Source organism: Pristis pectinata, chromosome 13 (assembly GCF_009764475.1).
Source record: "Pristis pectinata isolate sPriPec2 chromosome 13, sPriPec2.1.pri, whole genome shotgun sequence".
In the NCBI taxonomy this organism is placed as follows: domain Eukaryota; kingdom Metazoa; phylum Chordata; class Chondrichthyes; order Rhinopristiformes; family Pristidae; genus Pristis; species Pristis pectinata.
Window position 1 is genome coordinate 29,231,747 of NC_067417.1, and position 27,867 is coordinate 29,259,613.

The 27,867-nt window shown below is 40.9% G+C and overlaps 1 protein-coding gene across 5 annotated transcripts in view; it reads left to right on the forward strand.

The window, feature by feature from the left end:
* gpt2 (glutamic pyruvate transaminase (alanine aminotransferase) 2) overlaps positions 1-27,867 on the forward strand; it is a 46,505-nt gene that overhangs the window by 4,140 nt on the left and 14,498 nt on the right. For 2 of the 5 annotated variants that reach the window (XM_052028076.1, XM_052028075.1), the window contains exons 2-3: positions 23,297-23,404; positions 25,665-25,754. In XM_052028076.1, coding sequence (XP_051884036.1) covers positions 23,402-23,404; positions 25,665-25,754 — 93 coding nt within the window. In that variant the 5' untranslated portion in view covers positions 23,297-23,401. Of the gene's footprint in view, positions 1-16,547; positions 17,054-23,296; positions 23,405-25,664; positions 25,755-27,867 lie in introns of those variants that run through there. The other 3 variants (XM_052028077.1, XM_052028078.1, XM_052028074.1) reach the window with 2 other exon arrangements.

The following is a 27,867-nucleotide window of genomic DNA, read 5'->3' on the forward strand; positions in this document are numbered from 1 at the left end:
GGAGGAACTCGGTGGGTCAAGCAGCATAAAGAGGAGAAGGGGAGCAGTGAAACCACTCCCATTCCCCACCACTCTCCCTCTCCTCTTTATACTGGCCATCTCGCCTCTCCGCTCTCAGTCCTGATGCAGGGTTTTGACCCAAAACATCAACAATTCCTTTCCTCCTGCAGATGCTGCTTGACCCGCTGAGTTCCTCCAGCAGATTGTTTGTTGTGTTATTTACTTAGTCAGTTCCTATGGTCAAAGGCAAGGTGTATATCCATAGGTTAATGGCCTCTTATGTTCATGACAGAAAAATACTTGGGATAGAATTATATTTACCAAATTAATAGATTGAATTACAATCTAGATACTTGCAAACCTTAGTGAAGGCTCATTCCTGATACCTTTTGCTTTCTAAAGGTATACTGGTGAATTCACTGACCTTGAAAAAATATTTGTGAGTAACCTACATGATTCAACTGTGCACTCAAATTGGAAGATATGACAAAACTTCCTTGGTTGTTCGGGGAAACAAAAACTGTACCTAATTAAATACAGCTGTAATGAGCTGGCCTTATCTATCATGCTACATAGTTTTGTTATGGTCTCCTTTGGGAATCCTTGTCACCACATGAAATATCTTCAGCTATAGCCAGTAATGTTTTCCAATGGTGGTGTAATGAAGAGCTTTAATGAAACATTTCAGGAGATCTTCTGTCACCTTCTCCTCCGGTTCCATAGTCTACAGATAGAAAGATATACTCATAGCTCTTCTACAAGTCAAAAAAATACCATTCATAGACAGCACTATTAATAAGGCTCTAAGAATTGCAATTTTTGTACAATAACATCAGTAGCAGAAAAACAGATTTGAAAACAGATATATCAAAAACAGCAGTATACCATTCCAAGGAAGAACCCATGTGGACATTTAACCTATATATTACTATTCAGTGCTCCATTTACATCAACTGGACCTTCCTTCATTTGCATAAAATAAAGATCTAGATGAGTCTAATATGTAACTGGAATGCATGAGGTGCTTCTATATTAATAAGCATTGAGTGCACAGGTATCCAATCCAGCTTCCATGTTCTAAATAGGATAATTCTTCAATCAGATTTCTAACCTTCAGCAATACCTAAACATCTCTGATAGTAACCCTAATGACATCTTTGAGGAATATCAGTAATAATGGTGCAGGTGCATGAAGACAAAGATAATCTTTTTCTCCCTGTCTTTTTCTTGACCCATTTGCAGACTTTGACATGGTTGACATCCTGTTTCAACATTCCACTGGGATGGAATTGCACTAGCCTGGTTCCATTCTTAACCTACTGGTCATAGGTACAGAATTGTAAGGGCCATTATCTCTGACATTCTGCAAGAAACTATACTTAGTCCCCATCTATGAGGAATATCAGTAATACCCTTAAGCAATATCATCAGAAAGATATGATTATGGTTGATCTTCTGTCTTAATGCTATGTTCCTGTCCTCACCCTATGCCTCTTGATATTTTTGTGTATAGAAATCTATCCATTTCCTTTTTAAGTATATCCAGTAACATGGCCTGTTAGAGAATTCCACATGTTCACCACCTTCTGAGTGAAGAAATTACTCCTCATCGAGGTCCTCAATGCCCTATATCCTGAGACAGTAAACCTTGTTCCTAGACCAGCCAGCCAGAGGAAACATCCTCCCTGAATCCAGCCTGTCAGAATTTTATATGTTTCAATGAGATGGTTATACGTTTCCACCTATCTTTTTTGAGAATCTCCTCATTACCTGCTTCCTTGACCAAGTCTTTGGTCATTTGCTCTAATAACCTTTTCTTTGATAAGGCCCTTTGGGACATTTTCACTATCTTAAATCATGTCTGACAAATCTCTTAGAGTTTTTTTGAAGGGGTAACCAGGAGGGTAGATAAGGGTAGGCTAGTGGACATTGTTAATATGGACTTTAGCAAGGTCTTTGACAAGGTCCCACATGGCAGGCTAGTCTGGAAGGTTAGATCACATGGGATCCAGTGAGAGGTAGATAACTGGCTTAAATGGTAGGAAGCAGAGAGTGATTGTCGAAGGTGGTTTCTCAGACTGGAGGCCTGTGATTAGTGGTGTGCCACAGAGTTGGGACTTATGTTGTTCGTTATTTATATAAACAAGTTGGATGTGAATACACAAGGCGTGGTTAGTAAATTTGCAGATGATACAAAAATAGGTGGTATCATAGACGATGAAGAAGGTTATCAAAACTTTTAGGGGTATCTTGATAAACTAGGTAAGTGGGCTGAGGATTGGCAGATGGCTTTCAATTCGGATCAGTGTGGTGTTGCTTTTTGGGAAGTCAAACCAGGGTAGGACATGTACAGTAAATGGTCGGGCCGTGGGGAGTATTGTGGAACAGAGGGATTGAGGAGTACAAGTACATAGTTTGCTGAAAGCGGTGTCACAGGTAGACAGGGTGGTGAAGAAGGTGTTTGGCACTCTGGCCTTCATCATTTAGGGCATTGAGTATACAAGTTGGGACATTATGTTGCAGTTGTACGTGACGTTGGTGAGACCGCACTTGGAATATTGTTTACAGTTTTGGTCACCCTGTTACAGGAAAAACATCGTTAAACTAGAAAGAGTGCAGGGAAGGTTTACAAGGATGATGCCAGGTCTCAAGGGACTGAGTTATAGAGAAAGGTTAGGCAGACTAGGACTTTATTCCTTGGATTGAGGGGTGACCTTATAGAAGTGTACAAAATCATGAGTGGCATGGATAGGGTGAACACACAGTCTTTTTCCCAGGGAAGGGGAACTAAACACTAGAGGGCATAGGCTTAAGGTGAGAGGTGAAAGGTTTAAAAGGGACCTGAGGGGCAACTTCTTCATGCAAAGGATGGTGCATATGTGGAATGAGCTGCCAGAGAAAGTGGTTAAGACAAGTACAATAACAACACTGAAAAAACATTTGGATAGGAGGGGCTTAGAGGGATATGGGTCAAATGTGAGTAATGGGACTAGCTTGGTGGGCACTATGGTCAGCATGGACAAGTTGGGCCAAAAAATGTTTCCATTGCTGTATTACTCTATGACTAAAATTGCAATTTGAAATGGAAGTGCTCTTAATGCTGGCAGATAGTGTGCAACAATGTTAGGTGCTGCAAGGATCACACTGTTTGCCTACTGAGTAACATCAGTATTGGACTAAGGTATGATGCAATGTACAATTTATTGCCCTGTCAACATTCACTTTGTAGGCTCACATGTGGGAGAGAACCTTGAGCAGTGTTTCCCAATCCTTTTGATGCCAGGCACTGGCTGGCTATCTTCCTAAGCTGATGAGGTCTTCTTTTTAGATCTCAACCATTTTTGTCTATATGTTGCTTGAAATTAAATGAAATGCATTCACTAGGGTGTAATTAAATTGAATAATCTGAAACTCAATCTATTTAGTAGGGATGATAATTTTTCCTTTTGAAATTTAACATTTTGGAGTGAACATATTCATTCCTTTTTAAAATGTAGGGCCTATCACTCGAGTTGGGGAGAGCACCTTACTTTTTACACATATTCCATTCGGAAAGAAAACTTCAGATACAAGTATATAATTTTCACAAAAAACATAATTAAAGACATTAAACCCAGATCAAGCTCTCTCACTACTTGTAATATATTTGCAATATTTACACATTACAAATAACTTAGTTTAAAATAATGATTCAGTCACCTGATTTCTGTGCTTAGCATGTGGATGCAAGCTTTTCAGTCAGGGGATGAATGTTAGACTAGGACACACAGAGTTTTTCCAATGCTCAGTCTCCCAGTAGTTGTAGTTGCATTCATCGTTGAAAATCTACAGGGAAGTCGATTAGAATGGCAGTAAATTTTGACTGCAATTTCACTAAGTTTTGAATATATTGTCTTTAATTCAGAAAACAGATGAAGTCAGGTTTTGAAATTTTAACTTCAGGATCTCATCACTAGGAAGATGTCAGTGTCTACCAATAAGAATTGGTCATGAATCCAGTGCTTTTCTTTCCATGGATTAGAAAGAGAGGGAATATACTCCGAATTTTTGAAGAGTTGATTTTAAATTGAATGATATTATTTTCCCTTTGGAGTGTATTGGCTGTTATTAATAGCCATTCATTCAAAAGGTGGGAACATGTCAAAACAATTGTGTTCCCTTATTTCTTGGAATTCTTTCTTTCTAGACTTTAAGCATCTTTGTAAAAAGCTGTGATTTTTGTCTACCAATTCAAATACACTGATTATGCTGCACTGGAAGTGATAAAATGTAGCCATCAGATATGCAAGCTTGGCAAGCCATTGTGAATCCTGTAGACATTTTATCAAAGGAGACTTGCTTTGAGACAGAAGGCTTCAAGTTCACATTGCAGTCCATACACTGGGCTTGGTACTGTAATGTGGAGCAGCCATTACACTTCAGCATATAAAAGTAGGTGATAGTGGTCCACCCCCATTTATTCACACAGCAAGAAAGATGTGCGAATTGAGGGCATTTAACTTTACAAAATTCACTATTTTAATTACCGTAATGAGGATATTGTTAAGCTCTGTTAACAATTTCTTGGCTGACAATACCTCTCTATAAATCAAGCAATGTGTTGCTTGAGTATTCTTTGCAACTTCCATCACTCTATTTCACTACACCCAGATGGCTGCCTGTTCGGGCAATGCAAGTACCAATGCAGAGGTCCCATTGGATGCGGTGCCGTCTCATGTACTCACACTGATCTAAAAACAAATCAGTACCAGTTATATTTTGTGGCAGTTCTTCAAAGCCAAGTAAATCTTCATGAAAGGTCCCTTAAGCAAAAAGAACCTCAGCATCACTCAATTCATCCAACTGTATCACAAACCAGGCTCACATTTTCACCCTCTCAGTCAATTGTGATTCCTTGTCTTCTACAATGTCAGCAATTCCACTTGAGATTGTATCATTTGATAAAGGAATGCTGCTAATTTTCTTGGCAGCTGAATCAATCAAAAGTGAATGACAAGCATCTATAATGAAAGTCTTCACCTAATGGTGATTTGCATTTAGTAACGTGATGATCCAGGAGAAACAATGCTTTTGACATACCTTCATTTGTCATTATTATAGAATATAGTAGTTTTTTGTTTCATCTCCTTTCTATTGGAAAAATTTAATTGGCTTTTCTTTTAAGCTCGGGTATGTGGTCTCAAAGTGATGAATCGCTTTGGAAGCTTTCACAGCATTGTTCCTTGGAATCACACTGTACATGACATACTCAAGTTTGAGGGAATTCCTCTTCCCTGCTTGGAATAAATCCACACTTGTATATGAAGCATCATATTTTCTGTTGAAGGCCAAACACTTCCTGGTCTTTTCCAACTTTTCTTCTCTTCTGTTACATTGCTCATCACGTGCTTGATCTCTGTTATATTTCTCCAAATTTTTACTCATTCTAACAAAGTTATCTAATGGTATCTGCTTTGAAATTCTGCAGTAGAAAATTTAAATCCTTGTTTAACTTGCTGATACTTCTTGTTCTCAGTTGTTGGAAGTTGCCTCTACATAGTTTCTTTTAACATTAGGTAGCCATTGCACACCAGCTACCACATGCACTTGACACATTGAGTCCTTGATCCAGTGGCAAGAGGGGAACAAAATCACTGGAGACCTGGTTCTACTGCATGGTATTTAATGCTCACACAGTGGAGAACACACGTAGGTGCCACCCAGCGTGCAAGCACTCTTACACACATGCACACACACACACTTCACCACCCTCCCGCCTACACTCTGGTCTTCAGCCTCTGATCCCAGCTGTACACCTGGCCCACAATACTCTACTGATCCTAGCTTCAGCCACATACCTGATCCAGTTCCCAACCCCAGCTCTGGCCACACTGCTGGCCCATGTTTCCGACCCCGGCTCCAGCCCCACTCCTGGTCCATGTTCCCACCCTGGTGCTTCTGTCCAATTGTCCATGGAAGACCCGAAGCAGCAAAGGATCGGAATGTAGACTTACAATAAGCTGTTCAGGATATTGGGAAATTCTGCTTCATTCATTAATCTAAGTCGTCTGTATCATTTTCTTGGGAAAAAGTAATTTTTTAAATCTAAACTCAGATTGGCAAAGATGCTGTTGTGGGCCAGTACCAGTCCACCAGGTTGTTGAGAAACACTGACCTAGAGACTGTTATATTGTTTGCCCCTATTCCCCCCTCAAACATGAATAGGCAGGTTTCAGAACAAATGTGAGAAATAAGCTGGGACAAAAAGAAGACAATACGCTTAAGGATTCAAGTCTTTGGGTTGTGGTTCCGTATGCAAGTACTTTTCACACATCAAAACAAATGTGTGTTTTTATCTCTTTATAACAATTATTAGTAAATGTTATACTCCACATGGGCAAAGCTGAAACAAGAAATGAACTGCAGAATTCCAGTGAATTGGTAAAGTAATTCAAAAGTCCATGTCCAAAAACACACTTCTGTATCAAATAATAATGCAGTTCAGAGAACCAGGGAACATTCAACTGAGATTTAAGATATCACAGATTTTGGTCTGGGACAGGTACTTTCATGTGTTTAAAGACTCTTATGACTCTTATCAGTCACTCTTATGAGCTGGCTGTGTCACTTCTATCTTGTTCCTACATAATACTTATATACAGTACTTATATACCAGGGCACCAATGCTCAATACAAGAGGGCATGGCTTTAAAGTAATGGGTGGAAAGTTCAAGGGAGATATCAGAGGAAGGTTTTTTACCCAGAGAGTGGTTGGGGCATGGAATGCACTGCCTGGGGTGGTGGTGGAGGCAGGTACATTGGTCAAATTCAAGACGTTACTAGATAAGCATATGGAGGAATTTAAAATAGAGGGATATGTGGGAGGAAGGGGTTAGATAGTATTTGGCGAGGTTTAAAGGTTGGCACAACATTGTGGGCCGAAGGGCCTGTATTGCACTGTTCTGTTCTATGTTCTATTTGTCACTTATATACTTGTTCCTACATAGCAAATGTAACTAGATTTCAGAAGTACTTAGCACTTTGGCACATCCTTAAGTTGTGGCAAGTGCTACAGAAGTGCATCTCTTTATAGGAGTTGAGTTACACTGCATGTCATGTGATATCTGTTTGTACAATAGCAGGGTCCTGGGGTGGTAGGTGTATCTCTTACACATGTATTTCTTCTATCTCTTCTTCGTTGGACCAAATCAACACACAGCATGAGACAAGGCTTCAGTTTAATTCCAGAAAAATATGAACACACAGTTGGAATAATTATGATCAGATTCAATTAGTTCAATTCTTACACAATGACATGAAAATAAAGCTTATGACAATCTGTTCTGTTTAAATGGGTCATCTTGCTTGAACTAATCAAATTAACTCCTCCACATCCAGTTCTATAGCCTAGGGCAGATCCTTCTAGTTCTGTAAACCTCTGTCTTTTACTGTCTAAGTCTCTGTGCAGCATCCTCTTTCTAAAAGCAAGCCTGCCTTTTGTGGTGTTCAGAATTCTTCTTTATTTAATGCCTATTCCCAGTCAAAAGAGATCAAAAACCTTCAAACAATTGGTGTAGAAACAAGCTGCTCTTTACTATTTTCTATCTACAAGGATACTACATACTTTCTGAATTTAATTTCTACCTACCAGCCCAGACCTCTTTTGTTAAATGCAATGAAACATTATGCTTCTAAAACACAATATTTAAAGTATATCTTTTTTTCCAAATAATTTCCTTCAAAAAAAAATGACCTAGAAATCCTGAGGGAGTTAGATAACATAATAATAGATTAAATAAAAGGGACCAAATAGCTTCTTTTATTTGAATTTGTCTTGGGGCATAGTTGCCATTTAAAAACTGAAATTGATCAATATTGTATCCTTACTCTTTGTACTGCTATGCTGGCAGTGAGCAATAGAGGGCACTAACAAGAAAGGCACTCAAACTCTTCTGCCAACATCTATTCAGTGGGCCAGTTCATCCAATATGCAAACAAATAGTTACTACAATAATTGTCTGTTCACTGTAACTTCAGGTTGTAAGGTGGGCAGATCAGTGCAGCCCCTCAGTGATCACTGCACTGCTGATCTTTCTGCTGCCTGTTTACTGGCAAATTAGGTCCCTCACCATGCTGCTGGAAGCCAAATTGCCCAGTTTGTGTCTCAGCAGGCAGTCTCGTCTCTAATGATTCAGCCTCTGCAGTGATTTTTTATAACACATCTGAACTGCTGAATAGTAGAAGACCTCTGGCTCCGTCTAGGACCTGTGTGGACCAGAGTAGGGGGGTATTGCTAACACAAGATGAAACAAAGTGGTCAGCAGGCTGTGAGAGAGGAAACACATTGATTGGAAATTAAGATAAAGATATCTTCATCTGGATGCAAATTGAAATGTAACCTATTCAAAGGCCTTAACGAGTGCTCAGGCCTAGAGAATGCATATTTAACCATATTCACCACACCCATAATTTGTACTGTACTGATTTGTTTAGTAAATTGCCTTTGCCTCCTAGCTTCTCATATTATTTGAATAGTAAATAAATTCAACAGCATAAAATAATCTGGTATAATATTTCCAATATTCAAGGTGGTAGAAGATATAGGTAGTTTACATCATTAAGCACATTACTGTAGTCAGGATTAACCATTAGGTAGGAGCTGTGTTAAGCCAAATACACAAATTTAGGCTGCTTGTGGAAACAGTAATCAAGCTGCAAAGATGAAGAAATAAATCCTGGAAAAGGATTATTTCATATAAAGTGAGTGAGTATTTGTCCTGCTCTCAATAACCCTTGAATTCTGTTCTAAGGGGCACCAGAAATTGGAGTTCAATTAGCATTCAACCAAGGAAGAAGACCCAATTTATTCAAAGACAGGGAACATTTTAAAATCAGATCTGTTTCACTGTTGCATTTCAAGCAGGAAATTGATCAAATATTGGCATTGGTAGAGCCAATTGAATTTTTAAAATATTATTTATTTATTTATTATTATTATTCTGTAAATACATTAATGCCATAAGTAAACAATTTCATTCACGATTTCATGGGCTTCTTCATGCCCATGTTGTGGTGCCATAAAAGTCTTGAAAACTGTGGCCCCTCATAATATCCATGTTACAGATGTGTCACTTCTGTTTGAGATATGTGTTATGTATACATATTTTTCAGGACACATGGAACAAAAAAATTTAGAAAGTTAAAAACATTGCAGATGCTGGAAATCTGCAACAAAAGGTGCTGGAGATACCAACAGGTCAAGCAGCATCTGTGGAGAGAGAAACAAAGTTAATATTTCAGGTTAATAACCTTCAAGTTCAAGTTTGTTTATTGTCATAGGCATATACAGTATACACACGTATACTCAGTATAAATACTATGAAAGTTAGCTTTCTGCAGCAGCACAGTACATTACAATCATGACAAACATAAGTTAACATAGACTTAAATTAGCATAAATTATATGTAATTTACACATCAAAATAAACTAAAATAAACATAATGACATTAGTGCAAGTTGAGAAATAAAAGATAGTCTGAGGTAGTGATAGGGTTTTTCAGGTCTTTTCAAGAACCTGATGGCAGTGGGGAGGAAGCTGTTGTTGAACCCTGAGGTGTGGGTCTTTAGGCTTCTGTACCTCCTGCCCGAGAGCAACATTGAGAACAGGGCATGGTGGGGGTTCTTGATGATGGATGTCGCCTTCTTGAGACATCACCTCATGTTGATGTCCTCAGTGGTGGGGAGAGCTGTACCCATGATGAAACTTGCTGAGTCCACCACTCTCTGTAGCCTCTTGTGTTCCTGTGCATTGGAGCTTCCATACCAGGCCAAGATGCAACCAGTTAGAATGTTTTCCACTGCACATCTGCAGAAGTTTGTCAGAGCCTTCAATGACATGCCAAATCTCCTTAAACTTCTAGGAGAGTAGAGACACTGGTGAGCTTTCTTCAATGTTGCATCTGTGCTGGGCCCAGGATAGATCCTCTGAGATGTTGACACCCAGAACTTGAAACTGTTCACTCTTTCCACGTTTCATCAGAACTGGAAAAAAAATGCACATTTGAGGCATAACTGCAGCTCCAAAGGTACAGGTAAACCTAATAAAGAATTATTGATTTTTACCACATCATCAGATTGCCTGCCCACCCCTCTCCCACCCACCCAACTCCAGATTACAAACTAATTTGTAACTTGCTTCTCACCTATTATCCTGCTTACGTGGATGAAGCTTGTACTTTGGCAAAGGAATAACCTTTGTAAGTGGAGTGAACAATGACATCTGTCAACATCTCTTAGAAAGATTGTGTTTATTAAGGGTACTTAAATAAAAGTAGGACTGACGTTATGTTCACAGAGTATAGCTAACCTATTTGGATATTATGGTGCAAGTATTGTTTTTCAGATCTGTTTGAATCACTCTGGTTGGTATTATGATTCACATTAGGCATTGCTATCCTGTTAATTATTTTGTAAGAACTTTTGTTTTTGTATACATTTATAAAATGATGCAGAATTGAAGATGCCATTTTATTCATCATACCTGTGCAGTCTCTTGGTAGAACTATCCAATAAATTTGCAAATATCTCCCCTTCAAGTATTTATCCACTTTTTGAAATATACCATTGAATCTATTTCTATCTCCCTTTCAGACAGTACATTCCAGATAACAAAAACTTCCTTTGAGTCCCAATCCATTTGCCATGGGAAAGTACTTCTCTAACAGAGGGATGTCATGATGATGCAGCAGTTAGCACTGCTGGCTCACAGCTCCAGCGACCTGGGTTCAATCCTGATCTCAGGTGTCGTGTAAAGTTTGCACATTTACTCCATGACTGCATGGGTAATGTGTTTTCCTCCCACATCCCAAACGTGTGCTGATAGTTAATTTGTAAATTACCCCTGGTGTACATAGGTAACAAAAGAATCAAAGGGGAGTTGATGGGCTTGTGACAGAATATAAATTGCAGTTACAGTGAAATAAGAATGAGGAATGGGACCGATGGGATTGCTCTGCTGGGAGTTGGCCTGCACATGACGGGCTGCCTTTTTTTCTGTTGAGCTTTAGTTAAATGATCTATTTGTAGCGGTTGCTACCGTGGAATAAAACAAGACTCTACTCGGAGGATTGCCAAACAGAACTGGTTTATTTTCCCGCCCTGCGCGGGCCCTTTAAGGGAGAATGTTCCCGCCCAAAACAACCGGCAATGACGTAAGTCCTACGTCATCAGGACTTTCCCGCGCGCGGGTTCTCCCCGTCGCTCGGAAAAACGAGGCCCGCCGCCATCTTGGGCCTCGTCGCTCCGACGCCGCGCGACCCGACTGCCGAGCCGGTTCGCCCGACTAGACGGTGAGTCGCCACATATTAAATAATTACTACTTATGGATTATATTGATTTATAATACACTTAGCCATAAGTATAAAATTACATTCAAAAACCTTTTCCATGTTGCAGTGCAACAAAAGAAACTTCAAAACTATGGCCCTTCATTCAGTTATGTAACATTCAATTATGTAACATTCATGTTGCTCATTTGTCACTTTGGTTTGAGGTGTGTTGTAATTACATATTTTTCAGGACATGATTATCAAGAAACATCCTGTATTGTAATAAATAAGCTGGTAACATCCTTAATATGAGCACCTCTGTTAAATCTCTTTACTTTCTCTTCTCTCAGCTGCTTCAATCTTTCCACATAATTGGAATACCTCATCCTTGGTACCATCTGAGTAAATCCCTCTTGTATCCTCTTTATGACTGTAATAAGGCCTGGAAGTCAGCATAATAATAGAGATGAAATGGAGCAAGTGTGGTGGAAGACTTTAGCATAATGCTTTTGTGTTCTTTGCTTGTAAAAATAAAGCCAAACGTTTTTCAACGTGTCCTGCAAAGATTTATGTCCAACAGCCCAGAACTCTCTGCCCTTCAGAATTGTACTATTTAGCTTATAATTAATTCTCCTCCTGTTTGCATTAGTCTTATATTCCAGTGCATTCAAAACTCTGTTGCCAACATTCTGACCTACTCTTATCACTGCTGCCCACCTCTTAATGCAAACCGTTTCAAAAGCAGATAAAAGTGTGGCCTGCGAATGCAATGTCAGCCTTACAGGACTGCTTCGAAAATACGGACAGGAGTATGTTTAGAGAAGCAGCCACCTATGACCATACCATCAATTTGGAGGAGTATGCAGCTGTGGTGACTGGCTACATCAACAAGTATATTGACAATGTCACTGTCACCAAAACCATCACCACACATGCCAACCAGAAGCCATGGCTGACAGCAGAGATACATGAACTGTTGAAAACCCGAGACGCTGCCTTCAGGTCAGGTGATGTGGCAGCCCTCAGGACAGCGAGGGCCAACCTGTCCTGCGGCATCAGGGAGGCAAAGAGGAGTTATGCCCAGAAGATCCAGGGCTACTTCTCTGATACCAAGGACACAAGACGTCTGTGGCCATCACGACTACAAGCCCCCACCTCGCACTTGCGATGATGACGCCCCGCTCCCAGATGTATGCTCAGTTTGATGCATTTAACAACGAACCTGTGAGCAAGACATCTCCACTGCCCAATGACCAGGTACTTTGTCTGTCCTCAGCTAGTGTGAGGAAGATATTATCTAGGGTTGACCCTCAGAAATCAGCAGGACCTGATAACATACCTGGCCGTGTGCACAGGGATTTTGCAGACCAGCTGTCAGATGTTCTCACCGACATCTTTAACGTCTCTGAGCCAAGCAGTTGTCCCCGTATGTTTCAAATCTACCACCATCATACCAGTGCCTAAAAAGACGCCTGTAACCTGTCTAAGTGACTACCACCCGGTGGGTACTGACACCAATCATCACGAAGTGCTTCAAGAGGCTTGTCCTGCAACACATCAAATCCATTCTCCCCCCCTCACTAGACCCCCTTCAGTTTGCATACCGCCCCGATCGATCAACCGAAGATGCAGCGTCCTCTGCCCTCCACCTAGCCCTGTCTCACCTAGATCAAAAGGACACTTACGTTAGGATGCTCTTCATAGACTTCAGCTCTGCCTTTAACACTGTCATCCCACAGAACCTCATAAGGAAGCTACACCTACTGGGCCTTAGCACCTCCACCTGCAACTGTATTCTGGACTTCCTCTCTGAAAGGCCACAGTCAGTTTGCATTGGAAATACCATCTCAAATATCACCAGGCTGAGCACTGGAGCCCCCCAGGGCTGCGTGCACAGTCCACTGCTGTTCACGCTGCTGACCCATGACTGCTCTGCCAACTCAAGCTCCAACAATATCATCAAGTTTGCTGATGATACAACAGCGGTGGGCCTCATCAGCAGGAACGATGAAACAGCTTAGAGAGAGGAGGTGGCGAGGCTGGCGGATTGGTGCTCAGTCAACGATCTGTCCTTGAATGTGGACAAAACAAGGGAGATGATTGTGGATTTTAGAAAGGCCCAGGCTGACCACTCACCCCTGTGCATCAATGACATCATTGTACAGAGAATCAGCTGTTATAAGTTCTTGGGAATACATATAGCAGACGACCTGTCCTGGTCAACCAACACCTCCTCCCTCGCCAAGAAGGCACATCAGCATCTCCACTTTTTATGGCGGCTGAAGAGAGCAAACCTGCCCTCCCCCACCCTCACCAATTCTACAGGGGTACCCATTGAGAGTGTCCTGACCAGCTGCATCTCTGCCTGGTACGGTAACTGTAACATCTCTGGCCGTAAGACTTTGCAGAGAATCGCAAGTACAGCTGGAAAGATCATTGGAGTACCTCTTCCCTCCATCCTGGATATCTATAACATATGATGCACACGCAAGGTCTGCAGAATCATAGATGACCCTTCTCATCCCTCCCATGACCTATTTGTCCTACTGCCATCTGGCAAGCGGTACCGGAGCATCCGGGCCAGAACTACTAGACTGTACAATTTTTTTCCCCCAGGCTGTCAGGCTCCTGAATACCCTGGAGGCAGTTTCAGATAAATGCCGCGTCAAAAGCCCTGGTTTGCACAACGGCGTATAAGAACTTTGGCTGCTGCTAAACATGTTTATACATTTAGTGCAACACACTGAGTTCTGTATTTTGTTTGTCCAACTCAGTTTTGCACTAACTCTGCACTAATTTTGTATTCTGTATATACCGTCTTTTGCACTATTTGTACTTGCACAATTTTTTTGTCTGCGTTTATTGTACGTCCTCTGTTGTGTGAGTGGGGGAAATGACATTTTGTTCCTCCTTGTGTTTTTATAGCATATGGGTGAATGACAATAAAGTATAACTTGAACTTTATTCAAAATTCTTCTCTTGCCTACAAGTTGCTCTTGTACTGGGCCTCCCCTCTGCATTTTCCTTTTTGCTCATCCAAGTTTTTATTGTAATCACCCCATCTAAAATATTTCTCATTTTATCTGTTTTCCACCTTTTCTGTAAAACTCCTTGGAACATTTTCTATATTAAAGTATAAATAATTAAATACAATATTTCTTTTATGTATCTTCTCAGGTATATCATATAGTTTTAGCAGTAATCACCAACAGTCTTCCTATTCCTTAACCCAGGAATTTTCTACTTTTGCTGAGATTAACTTGCAGAATTCACAAGATCACAAGACAAGGGAGCAGAAGCAGGCCATTCGGCCCATCGAGTCTGCTCCAAGGAAAGGGAAATAGAAATGAGAAATGGGGAATGGGGGAAGAAGAAGAAGAAAAAAAACTATTCTAATCCCAATTACCGGCCTTATCCCCATATCCCTTGATATCCTGACAATTTAGATATCTATCTATCTCCTCCTTGAACGCTTCCACTGCTGTACGTGGCAAGGAGTTCCACAAATTCACCACCCTCTGGCTAAAGAAATTTTTCCTCATCTCTGTTTTGAAACTGTACCCTCTAGTTCTAAGATTGTGCCCTCTGGTCCTGGACTCACCCACCAAAGGAAACAGCCTAGCCACATTTAGTCTGTCCTTTCCTATCAATATTTTAAATGTCGCTATGAGGTCCCCTCTCATTCTTCTGTACTCCAGCGAGTACAGTCCAAGAGCTGACAAACGCTCCTCATACTTAAGCCCTTTCATTCCTGGAATCATCCTCGTAAATCTCCTCTGAACCCTCTCCAATGTCAACACATCCTTCCTAAGATGTGGGGCCCAAAACGGCGCACAAATTATCTGGAGAAAAGTCATAAGAATCACAGCCTTAGAAGTACAGCTACAGAGACAATGGTTTCATCAATTATGTGTTCGAAAGAGAAAATCAAAAAAAAACTGCAGATGCTGGAAATCTAAAATAAAACATAAAATTCTAGAAATACTCTGCAGGTCAGGCTGCACGTGAGAAGAGAAACAGCTGATGTTTCAGGTTGAAGCCCCTTCATCAGAACTGGGAAGAAGCTTGTTAAGCTGCAGGGGGTGTGGGGGAAGAGGGGTGTCTCTGATGGTACAAAACCTGGATAACCATATGGATAAGCTGTAAACAAGATTATCTGGCCAGTGAGTGAATGGGAGCAGTTGGAGAGCAAAAACATAGACAAAAGAATGTGGGGGTTGTGAAATGCAGAGCAGGAAGACGTCCTGAATAAGTCAGACTGGGCATGTCCTTCATATGCCCAGCCCAGGGGGAGGGGAATTGGGGGGCGGGGGGTATGGGGAAGTACAACAAACAAACAAGCAGAGCTAATATCACAGATATAGACAGAAATCAGTTGTAATATTCAGTATTAGCCTTCTGGACTTGCTATTTAACTTTTTCCACTGGGAGTGAAGGACATTCCTGGAACGTCTATAATTCCTCCTCCTTCACCTCCAGATGCTGCTTGACCTGCTGAGTTCCTCCAGCAGATGTGTGTTATTCCCAGAACTACCCTTCTGAAAACCAGCTATCTGTAAGAACTTGGTTCTATCCTCCCATTTTCTCGTCCTCTATTGTTTCTGATCTTATGATGCCACCTTTTGACTTGATACTTCTAATTTATCCTCAACCAAGATTGATGCACAGTGCTGCCATTGTCTCATCCCTTTCAGAATTACATTAGGGTTTCCCTAACCCATCCAATCAGTCTTAACTTGCAACACATCATCATACACCATTTCCAATTCATCCTTTTAAGCATTCCAAAGCGATTGTTCCCTCCGAGATCACCCAGGTCTGATATAGAATAAAATCCACCAACCACTCCCTTTCCCACAACGCCTTTAGATACAAGCAGCACTTGTCCTTTGTCTTTTTTTTGTGCTTGTGGTTTGATCTTCTCCGCAGATTATGTGATCACTTTGTGAGACATCCAAATTTCTAGCCACCTTAATCCTCGGCCACTTCGACTTCTCATGGTTTCCACTGAACTCCTATGACACAGCGTAAATTTGAGGGGCGGTCGTTCATTCCTTAACCAGGTCCTTTGCAGTTTCCTAGATTCAACAACTGAGCTAAGCGATTTCAGATCATAATCGTTGCTCCCATTTTTATACACAGCTATAAATAATCTCCCTATTACTGCCACTTGCAATTCCTCTACAGTCAACACTCAAACGAGTGACTTGGCTCTTTACCAACCCCTTCTGCCAGTAAATGAGATGCGCATGTGTGGCCGCCAGACGGCCTCCTGGGAGATGTAGTCTTAAAGCGACAGGCACGGCGTGGTGGCGGTAGAGGGCGGACTCCAAGACCCAGAACACCTTGGGCAGGGCATTGGCGGCAGGGCTGAAGCGAGCGGTTCTTAATCTGCGGCGCCGATGTGAGGGCGGGTTGTGCCACGGTGGCCAAGTGGCTTCCCAGCGTTTGAGCGGCCATGTACAGGTTGAGTGCGGTGACGAGGCGGGCAGCGGCCGGCGTTTGTGCGCGGCATGTGGGCGTGGAGGCGCGGCCGCGACTGCGGCCGGGAGGCAGGGATCTCGCCGCCAACCTGACGACGGCGGGCACTGCCTCGGCTCTGCAGGACAGCCGAGTGGCCCCGGCCAGGAACGGCGACAGGGTCCTCAACATCGGCAGCCTGAACCCGCAGGTCCGCGCAACTGAGTACGCGGTCCGGGGACCCATCGTCATTAAAGCCGGAGAAATCGAGAAGGAGCTGCAACAGGTGGGTGGTAGGGTAGGGGTTGGGGGGGCGGGGGTGGGGTGTAGGGGGTGTGTGTGTGAGAGAGGTAGGGTGTGTGTGTGAGGGTGTTGGAAACTAAAGAATCGGCTCAGTAAGGAGCTTGTTCTAACAGTTATGTAAAATAAGTGTCAAGTGTCAAATTATAGGTACTGAAATGCATTTAAAGTAAAATATGCTAGTTTGTGATAGTTCACCATCTTCAGACAAAAGTGATGAATTTACAGTTCACAGAAGACGCTTGCATTTGTGCATACTCCAGATCATTGTTGACTCCTTCACTGGAGCATTTAGGATGATGAGTTTCACAATAAACTTCTGGAAACTAAAGGTCCACTACCAGCCTACTCTTGCAGGACCCCACAGAACGTAGACAATCACAATCCACATTGAGACCATGGAAAACGTGGATCATTTTCTGTTTCTTGGCAGCTGGGTTTCAGTAAAGGCAGACTTGATGAATTTACTATCACTTCTGAGGCACCAGTACAAACTTTGGGCAACTTGAGGAAAAGAATATTTGAAGACCAAGCCCTCAAACAGGGTAAAACATTTTTGATTTACAGAGCAGCACTGATCCCTGCTCTCCTGTATGTATAAGGGCAAAGGACAACCTACAGCAGACACCTCAAACCACTGAAGAAAGACCACCATTGCTGACTCATGTCATCTAAATACATTGTCATTTTAGGTAAACGAATGTCACTGCCCTCTCTTAGGCCAATACCTCGCTCAGGGCTCAACCAGCTCCAATGGGCAGGTCTCATCACCTACTAATCTGACACCAGACTCCCAAAACACATACTCTAAACTCTGTCATTCCACATGATTTCCACGAGGACATGGAGGAAGTTGACAATGCTGTACAGACAATGGTATGGGGTTTATCAAGCAATTGAAGTTTTATCTTTTGGAAGAGAAAGGGAACATGGAAAAAGATAAAGGCAGTAGAAAAGAAAGATCTTGGCTCAGAAAATCAAGAGGTAGAATCCGTTTGATTGGAAGGAAAAACATCAAAGAGCAGAAAACATTGGTGGGAGTTCAGCATTGGCTGCCAAAAGCAGGTAATGCAGGGCATATTATAAATAGGGAAATTAGAGGTACATATAACAAGAGCTAAACATGGGAGACTCTTACCTTAGAGATAAGATCTCTTGGAGATTGTGTAAACCAAATAAGCAGGATGAAATTATGGACTACATAAGAGATTCTCAACTCCAGGGAGCTATGGAGGTGGAATCATTGAATATATTCATGGAGATAAACAGATATTTGAACTGCAAAAAAGTGAAGCAGTAAGGAGGGGGGGACGGTTGGAAATGTGAAGCTAAGGTTGAATCAGCCATGATCTTATTGAATTTTCTTTACCCTGTGGGTTGGTGAATCTTCAGAATGTTATTTAGGCTCAGTCACTAAGTATATTCAAGGTAGGGACTGATAGATCTTTTGCGTGCCATTGGATATGGATTTGGTACAGGAAAGCATTGCTGAGGTAGAATATCAGTCATGATTTTGTTGAATGGCGAAGTAGGCAGAAGGGGCTGAATTAACTAATCCTGCTTCTGTTTCTTGTATGTGGGGGAGATGAAACTAGTTGCTTGTTGAGGTTCAGGAGCAAGAACTCAATTCAGTGAGTACAGGCTGAAGATTAAATTTGTTTTTTTTCCTGACTCTGGCAATCCTTAGCTGGAGAGATTCACTGTTATTTTGGTGGATAATTGGGTGGTTAGATGTGGGAGGAGTTTGGAGGGTTCATTTCTGAGATATTATTGTGGCTGACTCAGTCAAGATTGTGTCAGATGTCTGTTCAAGTATATCCAACGTAGGAATAGGAGAACATTAAGCCCTTGAACCCTGTTATGTTATAGTCATGGGTGAACTACACCTCAATTCAAACTGTCTTTGATATGTATCCCTGAAATTCCCATCTAAAAAAATCAAGATCCCAATCTTTAAAATTTCAGTCAAATCCATATCCACAGCATTTGAGGGGTTGGAAGTGTACCATATTTTTACTAATCATTTTGTGAACAATGCTTCCTGGTTTCATCCCTGAATGACATATCTTTAATTTTAAGATTGTGTAACCTAGTTTCAGTTCCTGTAATCAAAGACAAATGCTTCTCCATATGTGTCCTGCTAAATCCCTGAATCTTTTTTAATGCCTCAGTAAGATCAACCTTCAATGGTCTGAAGCAAGGAATTATAAGCCAATAATTTAAGACTTTAAACTGCATACCTACTGAAATATTAGAGGAGAAATGAGCTGGAAATAAATTGACATTATCAATGCTTATGCTTAACTAGAAGAGTGGTACTTTGGAGTTGGGGGTTAAAGCTTAGAAGGCTGGAATATTGGATAAAGTGAAGGCTTCAACTTTGAAACTCTATCATAAATCACAGGTTTGTTCTTTTACCTGACTTGTGAGGGCTAGCACAAAATGAAAGCAGTGATTTTGCTGTTTTTCCTCTTAACTAAAAACTGTGGCTTGGAAAACAGAGTTTTGTAGCCTTTGTATTACTAGTAGGTCAGGCGGCATCCGTGGGGATAGAAACAGAATTAACATCTCAGGTCAATGACCGTTCTACAGAACTGTTCTGATATTTCCTGACCTGCTGAGTGTCTGCAGCATTTTCTGTTTTAATTTCAGACTTCCAGTATCTGCAGTGTTTCTGCTTTTATGTTTGCCTGTGTCACACGGAGCGGAGTGAGTCATATAAATGTTTAACTTGTTAACAGCAATGTTCTTCGACCAGAAGCAGTCTTGAAAATCATTCATGTTGTAATAATCTCATTTACTGTAACGCAAATCTTGTGAGAGCAAGCTTTTCATTCCAAACACCTCAAAACAAGATTAATGAGTGGTCTTTTCATTCATTTCCATTCAGTGGACATTTTAAAGGGGCTTTGTTACTTCGCTTTATTATGCATTTTTCTGACATTTTATTAAATCTAAATGAAGATCAAAATTCATGCGGATAGTAGAAATCAGAAACAACATGGTGGAAACCTGTCCCTATATTTATTTTCCCCCTCTCTAACTACACTCAATCTACCAATTAAATGACTTCAACATCTTATCACCACAGAAATTCTGGCCACACCCGAAATGTTAATTCTGTTTTTCTTTCCACAAATGCTTGATCTGTTGAGTGCTTCCAGTACTTTATTTCATGTTGTGTTAGCCTTGACTTCTTGAGATTGAGAATATTTCAGTAAAACCCTGGCTGGTGTTAGAAAGTCACAATTTTCAACTATACTTAGCTATTAACATTTTTCCAAGTCACTTGGTACTTATCATTATAAAGGCAGGTGCAATGAGTATCCTGTGAGAATTTGCCGGACAGCTTGTTTACAGTGTTGCCATTCTGAGTGCTGGAACCTGTTGTCAATGCTACAGTTGTTGCTCTATTCTTTCCTGCAACAACACCCATATCTGTACTGTTTTGTTTTCTCTGCGTCAGCTTCTTCATTGCTCAAATGTTGCCTGTTGACGGGTGTCCTGCCTAAATTTCATGCAGCAGTTTCCTGTTCCAAAGTTTACAAACTGTCATCTGTCCAAACCCTTCTAAGGAAATTGAGAAGTGCCAAAGAGAGCTTGGCATCTGTTTTATTAAACTAGAGTCTCCTGATCTGGTAACAATGCAGAGAAAGTGAAATCTCTTTCCATGTAATGCACATTTCAAAATCCTTTTTTTCTCTAAAACACTTCCCACTCATCAGACTAATCCGGACAGGACCTGTCATCAAGCTTTCGCTGTTTTTAGTAATGCAGTTCTCTGCTGCTGCTGTCAACCTCTGTGTTTTCCAAGTATGGAATCTCACCACTTTAATCTTATGCTTAAGGTTTTTTACACTCTACTTACCTTTCACCCTTGCTCTTGTCACTTCTTTTTCAATGTTCCTTCCCTCTTTCACCCTCCATGCCTCATCACATCTCTCCTGCCACTCTGGACACCTACTGTTGTTCCATTTATACCTGCAGAAACATCCCTTACTTTATGTCAACAGCAATTTTAAAGCACTTGGAAATGTTTATTTCATTGTAAGACTTAACTCTGTTTAGTTAGAAGCCACTATATTCCTGCAACCATCCCATTCAACAGGGAAAATCCCATTAATTTCCTTTTATTTTCTCCTTTCTCTCTCTCACCTCCCATATTCTAAATCATAAACAACTGTGGGAATAAACAGTCTCTGTTACTGTGCAGCCCTCAACTTTCCTTTCAGCTCCCTCACATTCCCCAGTTCTGTCCCCATGTTGAGAGAATGCTGGGAAAATTTTCGGTAAACATTGAAGCAGTGAGGGATAAAAAGCTGCACATTGCAGAGGCTTTGGTTGACGACTGTGCCAAATGAAGAGGAACTTGACAGCAGTAGATGACCTGCTCTGTGAAGGAGATGTAGGGTGAAAGAAGACATGAGTGTGATTGAAACAAAGATTTCAGAGTAGCACAAGGAAGGCATCCTTAGAATCTACCAATATCTTGGTCCTTGTGTTCATTTGAGTTGCTCCTTTTCTGAGAACCAATGTTGCTCATCAACCACTGTGATTACAAAGCCTTCATTGTTCAAGTTCCTTATCTTGCATTGACGTCATCAAGCATATTGTGAGTATTGTCTGTCTTCTATCTGTTTGATGCTCTGGTCCAATCTAACTCTCTCATTTTCTCTCATTTTTGCAAACTTAAATGTGTTTCGTGCAGTTATAAGTAGGCTTGGCATATGGCCAGCCAATCTGAACCTCTTCTAGCCATCTGAACCAATAGTGTGTCTCATCATCATGGCCAAATATTCCAGGCTTTCACTCTACTTGCTGACTCTCTTCTCTAGCATTCCCTCATTCTCGCACCTCCAAAATCAAGTGTTAGGAGTTTGTGCTGCATTTCCTATAATGGAGTTTGTGAGCTAATTCAATTGCTGTTATCTCCTTTTTGCCTCATTTATTAGTTTTAGTCCTTTGCTACTCTGCAAATTCTTTCCCATTTCTCCAATCACTGGGCCCACCTTTATGATATTCCTTGGCTCTTCTGTTCTTGCTTCCTTTTTCTGCTGAACTTTAGCACAGTTAACTGCTCCATCATCCTGTTTTTTAGGGAACCACACTTAACTAGTTCAGTTTCTAATATAACCAAGTAAAGTGTTTGCTGTCATGGTTCCTCCTAACTGCAGTTATTTCCTGGGTATTTCAAGATTTCAACTTTTTAAGAAGTTTGTTCAGAGATTAACAATCAGTCTGTACCTTGTTTGAATGATATGTAGTTGCCTGTCATTCAAACTGCTGCTTTGTTACATAAATGCAATCTCTCCACCCCTAACCTTGACCTAACCTCCTCTTGTAAATTTTGCACTCCACGTTGCTCAATCCATAGGCTCCTGTATATCCCTCTTGCTTGAGGCTTTTTGTTGGCAAAACTTTCTAATCTCTGGAGTTTCTTATGTAAATTATCTCCTTCCTTATTCCTTTGCTTTTTTTATGTAAAATGCCTGTTATCTTTCAGCCAACTCTCCTAATCTCACTGCTGTTTAGTCCGATGTAGTCTCTGTTTATAGCACTCTCCAAATGCTTTAACAAAGATAAAGGCACAATGAAATAAAATTCAAACGAGCGAACTAACAAATAATCTGCAATTTAATCACAGGCTGCCATATTTATTCAGCAAACCTACTTGTGGAAAATAATCATTCTGGTTGTTTATTTAGTCTACGATTTGCTGTGCAATCTGGATTTTTGACTTCACTCAGCAATCTTTAGAGTGTATTCTCTACAATTAAATGGCAACAATACCAATTACAATATGAACAGCTTTTTGATTTCTTAATCTAGCAAAAATCTTGCAGTATTTTCTCTTGTTTCATCTGCAGTAGTCCACAGTATTCTCCATTAGTACTATTGGTACTAAATCACATTGGTAGTCCAAAACTTGGAATATGTTTTTTGGTACTTACTGTGGTTCCATAATAACTGGACCAAGTTAATTTTTCTTAAGTAACATAATTGATGTGTTAAAACTACTACACATTTTCATAAAAATTGATAAACAAAAGGCTACTGATCTGTTACAGATTCCATCATGATTCTGTCCTTCTGTTCAACGCATTTCATTCCCATTTACTTAGACCGTTATTTCTTTTCATTCAAGTTGATGTGGTTTATTCTCGTTGCCCTTCTCAGTTTCTGACTTGATTAATAATGACTATTTTCTGCCCCTTGCTTTCCGTGCTAGATTTCAGCTGTATTTACCGCTGTGGCATAGGGGAGATTGTTCCTGTTCTGTCCAGAATCACTCAGAATTTGATCTGTGTAGGATATCTTCTCCGTGTTGCTTCCCATGGTAAATTTTTTGTTGCATTTATTATTGTACCACTGGGAAGTGTGTTCCTGTTTAGTTCAGAGTGACCAAATCTAAATGTGATTTCTCCCCCCCCCCCCCCCCCCCAGTACAACATGATAGAGGCATAGATCAAGTGGACAGTCAGAGACATTTTCCCAGGGCGACAATGGCTAACACAAGGGGACATAATTTTAAGGTGACTGGAGGAAGGTATAAGGAGGATGTCGGGTAGGTTTTTTTTTACACAGAGAGTGGTGGATGTGTGGAATGCACTGCCTGCGGAGGTTGTGGGGCAGATACATTAGGGACATTTAAGAGACTCCTAGATAGCCCTCTATTTTTCTATCATTCATGTGTCTATGTGGGAGGGAAGGGTTAGATAGATCTTAGAGCAGGATAAAATGTCAGCACAACATTGTGGGCCAAAGGGCCCGTAACTGTGCTGTAGTGTTCTATGTAATGTGCAGACTTGACTGAGTAATAGACCTAGGAATAACTTCAAAGTTTATATCAGATATAAACGTCATATCCCTTCAGAAATTCCAAAATCATATCTCAAAGATGTAACTTGATCAGAATATTCATTTGTTAACTTTTAAATAGAATAGAATTAGAGCAGCAATGGTAACTTGCATTCCAAGAGGAGCTTCACTGCAATAATAACTAACATAAAGGAGATAGCCTTGACAATGCCACATTTTAATTATTGTGAGAGAGGTGACTTTAGAATGTAGAACAGTACAGTACGTCACAGCAAAGGAACAAGTCCTTTGGCCCACATTGTGCCAAACACAATGCCAAATTAAACTAAATCTCTTCTGCCTACACATAAGCCATGTTCCTCCATTCCTGCATATTCATGTACCTATCTAAAAGTCTCTTAAATGCCACTATCGTTTGTGCTTCTACCACTACCCTTGGCAGCCCATTCCAGGCATCTACCACTCTCTGTGCAAAAAAAAACTTGCTCTGCACACCTCCTTTGAACTCTTTCCCCCCCCCCCCCCCCCCACACCTTAAATGCATGTCCTCTAGTATTTGACATTTATACCCTGGGAAAAAGATTCTTGACTGTTTACCCTATCTATGCCTCTTATAATTTTATAAACTTCTATCAGGTCTTCTCTCACTCTAGGGTTAACAACCAAGTAGGTTAAATGTTCACCATGAGAGAGACAGGAGGAGAGTTATAGCAAGGGAATTCCACAGTTCGTAGCCTTCATGATTGAATACATGGCCATCACAGCTGAAGAAAAGAGCATTGCAAGATTGGGGGAATATTGTTTCCAGAGAGGTAGAGGGCAGATGATGGGTACATATAGGGAAAATGGAGATCTTGAGGAATTTGAACATAAGGATTACTATTTTAAGACAATGGTGGACAAGTAGCCAGTGTAGGTTAGTAAACACAGATTGGTGGTTGAATGGACGTTGAAATGGATTGGGCATGGGCAGTAGAGCTTAGCCTGAACTCTGGTGTATGAGGGGTGGAAGGTGGGAAGCTTACTGGGAGAGTATTGGTGTAATAGTTTGGCAGTAACAGAGGATTAATGTAGGAGGTGAGATTACAATACGATACCATATGACTTGGCACATAGTGGTGCACTGTTGGTCCAGAGGAGCATAGTTAAAACTGGAATTGCTATGCAGCTCCTCTACTGTTGGTTCTGTGGGAAATATCCAGTTGGGATCCTGGACAAAAGAGCAGGTGTGTGTTGCTTATTTTGTGCATGTGTGAAGGGAAGTGCTTGAACAGTGATTAATGTTAGTCTGTAAATGTTAACTATAGGAAAGAGAATTTGATTTTCTTTCCTGTAACCTATTCATTTCATTTCTTTATTTGAATTGTTTGGTTTTAGTGAATTGGCTCAATTGGGTTTTTTATGCCCTTTGTTGCAGATGTTATCAGATACCAGAGTGTACTTGAGATTTAAGGCTATGCCTTTGAACAGCTTGGATCAACTGATGTGCTCAGGATTATATTTTTTGGAAAAATATGTCTACTTGATAAAGGGATACATTTGCAATGGATTAATTTTACTGGGGTAATTTAAGGATGCTATACAGATGCAATCTCTTTTATTCTCATTCCAGTAGCAAATTTCTTGGCAAACTTTTGGTTGAACCATCTGTTCAATTTATTTCCCTTGGGTGACAGTTAAATGGAATTGCTAACTTAATTGGATTCTCTTCAGGAATGTATAACAGCAAATAGCTACACATGGCTATGATTACATTCTTCTGTTTTCTTTTTACCCAGGGAGCCCAGAAGCCTTTCACAGAAATAATCAAAGCTAATATAGGTGATGCTCATGCTATGGGACAGCAACCAATCACATTTCTGAGACAGGTAGGTGTGAGCGTGAAATATATACTGCAATGCTTTCTGAAAGTAATTTTAATCTATCTTTCTCTTCAAAGAGAAAGTTAATTCCGTCAGGGTCCTATTAACAATCACTGTCGTTTTTTGTAAAGGGAAATGGACAGTCAATGTTTCGGGTCAAGACTCTTCATCTGGACTCAGTCAACCATCCATTTCCCTCTACAGATGGTCCCAGACCCACTGAGTTCCTCCAGCAGCAGCTTGTTTTCTTGAGCCAGATTTCAGTATCTGCAATGTCTTGTGTCTCCACTGTCTTTTTTTTTCCACTCTTTTCCATTATATTGGTTTTATTTGTGGTCTAAATGTTGTAGTGTTGTATTGTAAGATTATTTTTAAACCTTAATTTTTAGTGGGGTTGGCTTGGAAGCCTGGGATGTGCATGTTGATGGTTCCTGCTTGGTTCAGTTGTCCTCCGACCTTCGATAGAACATATGGTTTTCCCCCGGGACCTATACCAGGTCTGCTGCTTTATACTAGAGCCTTTTGTTTTCAAATTTGCTCATAACTCATTATCTTAAGAAATGTAATATGTGTAACCCCACTTTCAGTAATTGAATGCAGGGACTGAAATTTCATAGACTCGTGGTGCAAAATGTTTTTCCAGAGGACCAGATTTACAATCCAAACCATTTTTGACAACCATTCATAAGAATTGCTTTTTATTTTAAAGATACGCCTAACTTTTTCACTCACTGTTTCCTAGCTGTTCCATCTACAGCCACTCAGCCCCTCCCTCTGTCTCCAACAAATAATATTTCATAGCCCTTTTCCTCCACCACCAACCCCCCCCCCCACCCCCCACCCGCCGACTCACTCAGCTCCTTGGCATGCAACACTCACTTGCTATGCATAACATCTGTGTTTTTTTAATTAAAACCATGAAAGCTGTTCACATTCTCTTGAAGCAAAGATTTCCTACCATCTTGGGTCAGGAAGCTGGGTACATTTCCTCCCCATTCAGCCTCAATAACCAGCATCAGTTTTATCTGGGAATCCCTCAAAGCCACATTTACTTCTGTCCCTAAAACAAAAAGTAAAGTCTGCAAAGGAAGCCAGAGAAGAAATGGTAATTCAAATAATTTTACGGTCTGTTGTGGCTGTACCACCTCTTTCAAATAGCAGTCAGAACTGGAGAAAGAACTGTACACCACCCCCTCCCCAAGTATTGTACCTCTGAGTTAGATGATGACACTCCACAGTGTAATGCAGTGATAGTCCTGTGTCCACCAGTTCTATATTCATCTTTTGTACAGTGACAGACCTGCCTCTGCCAGTATTGTGCTTCAGTGTTGTACAGTGATAACTATGCACCCACCAGTGCAGCCTCAGACCAGTTAGGATCGTGAGCCTGGGCTCGGATGCGATCCAGATGGACAGCGGAAGGTAGCAGTGTGGGAAGAAGTTGCATCCTACTGTCCACTCTTTGGCCTCCATGGTGCTCTTCTTGGTACATATATGCTGTTTGTGGATATACAAGCTAGTCCTTTAAAGGAATTGAGCTGTTCTGAGGATCTTTGGGAATTGTTAGCAGCCCCATGGCCAAGACAGGTGGTAAGGTGAGTGGCCAGTAGGTAGAGTTGTAAAGATGGCAAGTACCTTGTTGTGCACCATGGGGTTGGTGACTAAAGGCGTTTGATCAATCAAGGGCAGGAGTCACATATAACTCCTTAAAGAGCTACAAGTGGTTCCAGAGGCACGTATTGTAAACACTGGAGCTAAGTCATAAATATAGATTGTAAATAGTTGAAGGCCCAGATTCAATCTCTGCAAATTATCTTTTAAAATAATGAAAATACAACTTAATAAAAAAAGAAATTATATTAATTTTCCTCAATCTCTAGGCCAAAATTCCCAGTTCTTGTGCCATGACTGGGAGGTGTAGTTGTCGTCCCGAAATTAATTTTCCCTTTCCGTCCGCTGTAAATAACACAGTGCCACAAGGTCGATTTGAACAAATACCTTTATTAGCAGTGCACCGCTAGGAGAATTCTCTTCAGCACTCACTAAGAGTCGCTTCCCGAGTTCTCCCCGAACAAAGGGCAGACAGACATTTATACAGGAATTGTCACGCACATCCCAT